The sequence below is a fragment of the Arachis ipaensis genome, chromosome B05, assembly GCF_000816755.2.
Source record: "Arachis ipaensis cultivar K30076 chromosome B05, Araip1.1, whole genome shotgun sequence".
NCBI classification, from domain to species: Eukaryota; Viridiplantae; Streptophyta; class Magnoliopsida; order Fabales; family Fabaceae; genus Arachis; species Arachis ipaensis.
The window spans coordinates 3,571,403-3,573,665 of NC_029789.2; the positions used below are offsets into that span (position 1 = coordinate 3,571,403).

General features: G+C 33.5%; 1 protein-coding gene across 1 annotated transcript in view; it reads right to left on the minus strand.

Annotated features, from left to right (window-relative positions):
• The window catches only part of LOC107642512 (phosphoinositide phosphatase SAC7), a 9,986-nt gene extending 8,676 nt beyond the window's left edge, over nt 1–1,310 (minus strand). The window contains exons 1-4 of the mRNA XM_016345901.2: nt 1,158–1,310; nt 796–963; nt 581–664; nt 1–93 (exon numbers count right to left, since the gene is read on the minus strand). The exon at nt 1–93 is cut by the window's left edge and continues 30 nt beyond it. Of these exons, the coding sequence (XP_016201387.1) occupies nt 1–93; nt 581–664; nt 796–943 (325 nt within the window). The 5' untranslated portion in view covers nt 944–963; nt 1,158–1,310. The remainder of the gene's footprint in view (nt 94–580; nt 665–795; nt 964–1,157) is intronic.

Genomic DNA, 2,263 nt, shown 5'->3' on the forward strand with positions numbered 1-2,263 from the left:
AGGGAAAAAACTTCAAGGAAGATATTTTAAAAATTGGATGCCCCAAGTAAGATCCAACACATTCTCGATCAGTTATAACCAGCAAATATGATCCTAAAGGCCCAGTAAAATTTAGCAACATCAAAATGATTAGTCAATATATTGAAGTCTACAGTCAAAAAGCAATGCATTGAGTCCTGAAGAAAAAATTCGAAATGCAAACTACAGCTAGAAAATCAACATGCTATGATCAAAATCACAATTACACAGACAAAACAGGAATTTATCCAGGGAAAAAAAGAAAGAAAGAGAAACAGACTCTGAAAAACAGGGACGGGTGGAGTAGGCACCTATTGGCTACTGCATAAGGTGTAAAGATATAAGCAATATTGGTATTTATTTCCTTCTCTCTAATCTTATAACTTAACATTATAGCGCGATCGTATCAAACAAAGATAAATCCTACAATAAATCAACATGCTCAACAAATAAAAACTCAAAGCACAACCAAAAAGAGAGGCATAGTATAATCACTCATCACTTATGGCATCTACAATATCAATCAGAAAATAAAGGATAAGTGCCTCCTAGGATTGCTTACCAGCCAGAAGCCTCAACATGCCAACCACACCGAAGATGGTATAAATCTTAGGAACTTGACGGGAGTTACCTTGTGGAACTTCATCTGTCATAGCATGATAATAAAGCAGGAAAATTACATTAAAAAGAAAAAGGATCAATCATAGATAAGTCACATAGTAAGAATAAATAAATAAAAGAACAATTATATATTGTAGAAGAAAGGAAGCAACAAACCGATTAGCTTCATGGAACCATCGACTTTACTAATGGCCAAAGAAGAACCAGAAGAACCATCCGTTGGTTCAATCACGTACTGATCCGGAAAGTCCCAAAGCCGCATCCGCGTGTAAAGCTTCTGCACCGAATCCGCCTTCTCCATCATCGTTGAAGTTCTTCAACTCACTGACGAAAACAAAACACAGATCCGTAATTGAAGTAAGCTTACTGAGATTCGAATTTGAGCTTGATCCAATCAAAATCGAATTAACACTATTTTTTTCCCGCTAAAACAGTGAAACTAAGTTGGATTGTGTTATTTTCTCGCACTTTCTCGGCGGAGAAAATGAAGAAGGAAGCAAGAGAGAGAAACTATTTACCTGGCTCGCAAGATCGGAGAATGAAAGATCCAAATTCGAATTCGAATTCGATGTGGCTTATGGAGTCTTAGCGTGAGTGTGTAAGACTGTAACTAACGAAGGGAAATGATGCTGCATTGCTTCTCCATTATGCCACTTTCATTTTATTTTATTTTTTAATTATATTGTTACATTTTTTGAAGATAAGGGCGTGTTTGGATACTTTCCTGTCCTAGGCCCAGACTTCGAGTTAGATTCGTTCGTTGTCCAAATGCGGTGCTAAGGAGAAAGGTTGGGCCGATTCCGTTATGACAGTGCCACGTGGAGGTTTACTATAGGTCCATGAGACCGTGAGATACTACTGTGGCGTAACAGTAACGTAGTTAACGCACTTTTGAGATCGTTCATCGTTGTCACCGTTAGATTGGAATACTTATAATGGATAATCCAAAAAAAAAAAAAATCTAGTATTTTTTTTCTTTGAGAAATTTAATTTGTGGGTGCTCTTAAAAATTTATATGCATTATGCTTATAATTTTTTCTGAAAACAATGTTATTGCTCCGTTAATTTTACTTAGGTGCACTCTAAAATTATTATATTCTATAGTAATTAACTATAGTAGCTACACTAGTCCATCCGGTGTCAGCAGAAACATGTGTTGAGAGTTTGAAATTAATAATTTATATTTGATTATTTTAACTCAAGTGTGTCAATTGGTTAAAAAAATATTATTAATTAATTAATCGTAACCACGGTAAACAGGTAAAGTATAATTGTGGCATGCTTTTAAGGTTCCATATAGTAATTACTATTAATTAAGGTTTCCTCACACCACAATGATATTCCACGCCCCTAATCATATATATCAATTCCAAAACATGACAAGGGGGAGCTTTAATAGCGAATAAATTTACGGCACCCGGTGTAAGTTCATTTGGATGATAATTATATATGTACCGAAAATATGCAGGAAATAATAAATTAAAAACCACTCAAATCAATTTAAAATTATCTTATTTTATAAATAAATATATAATATTAAATTAAATAAAATAACTTTGAATTATTTTTTATTTTTGATAATAATAAAAATATTTTAAAATACTAAAAAAATGTCTAATGTTGA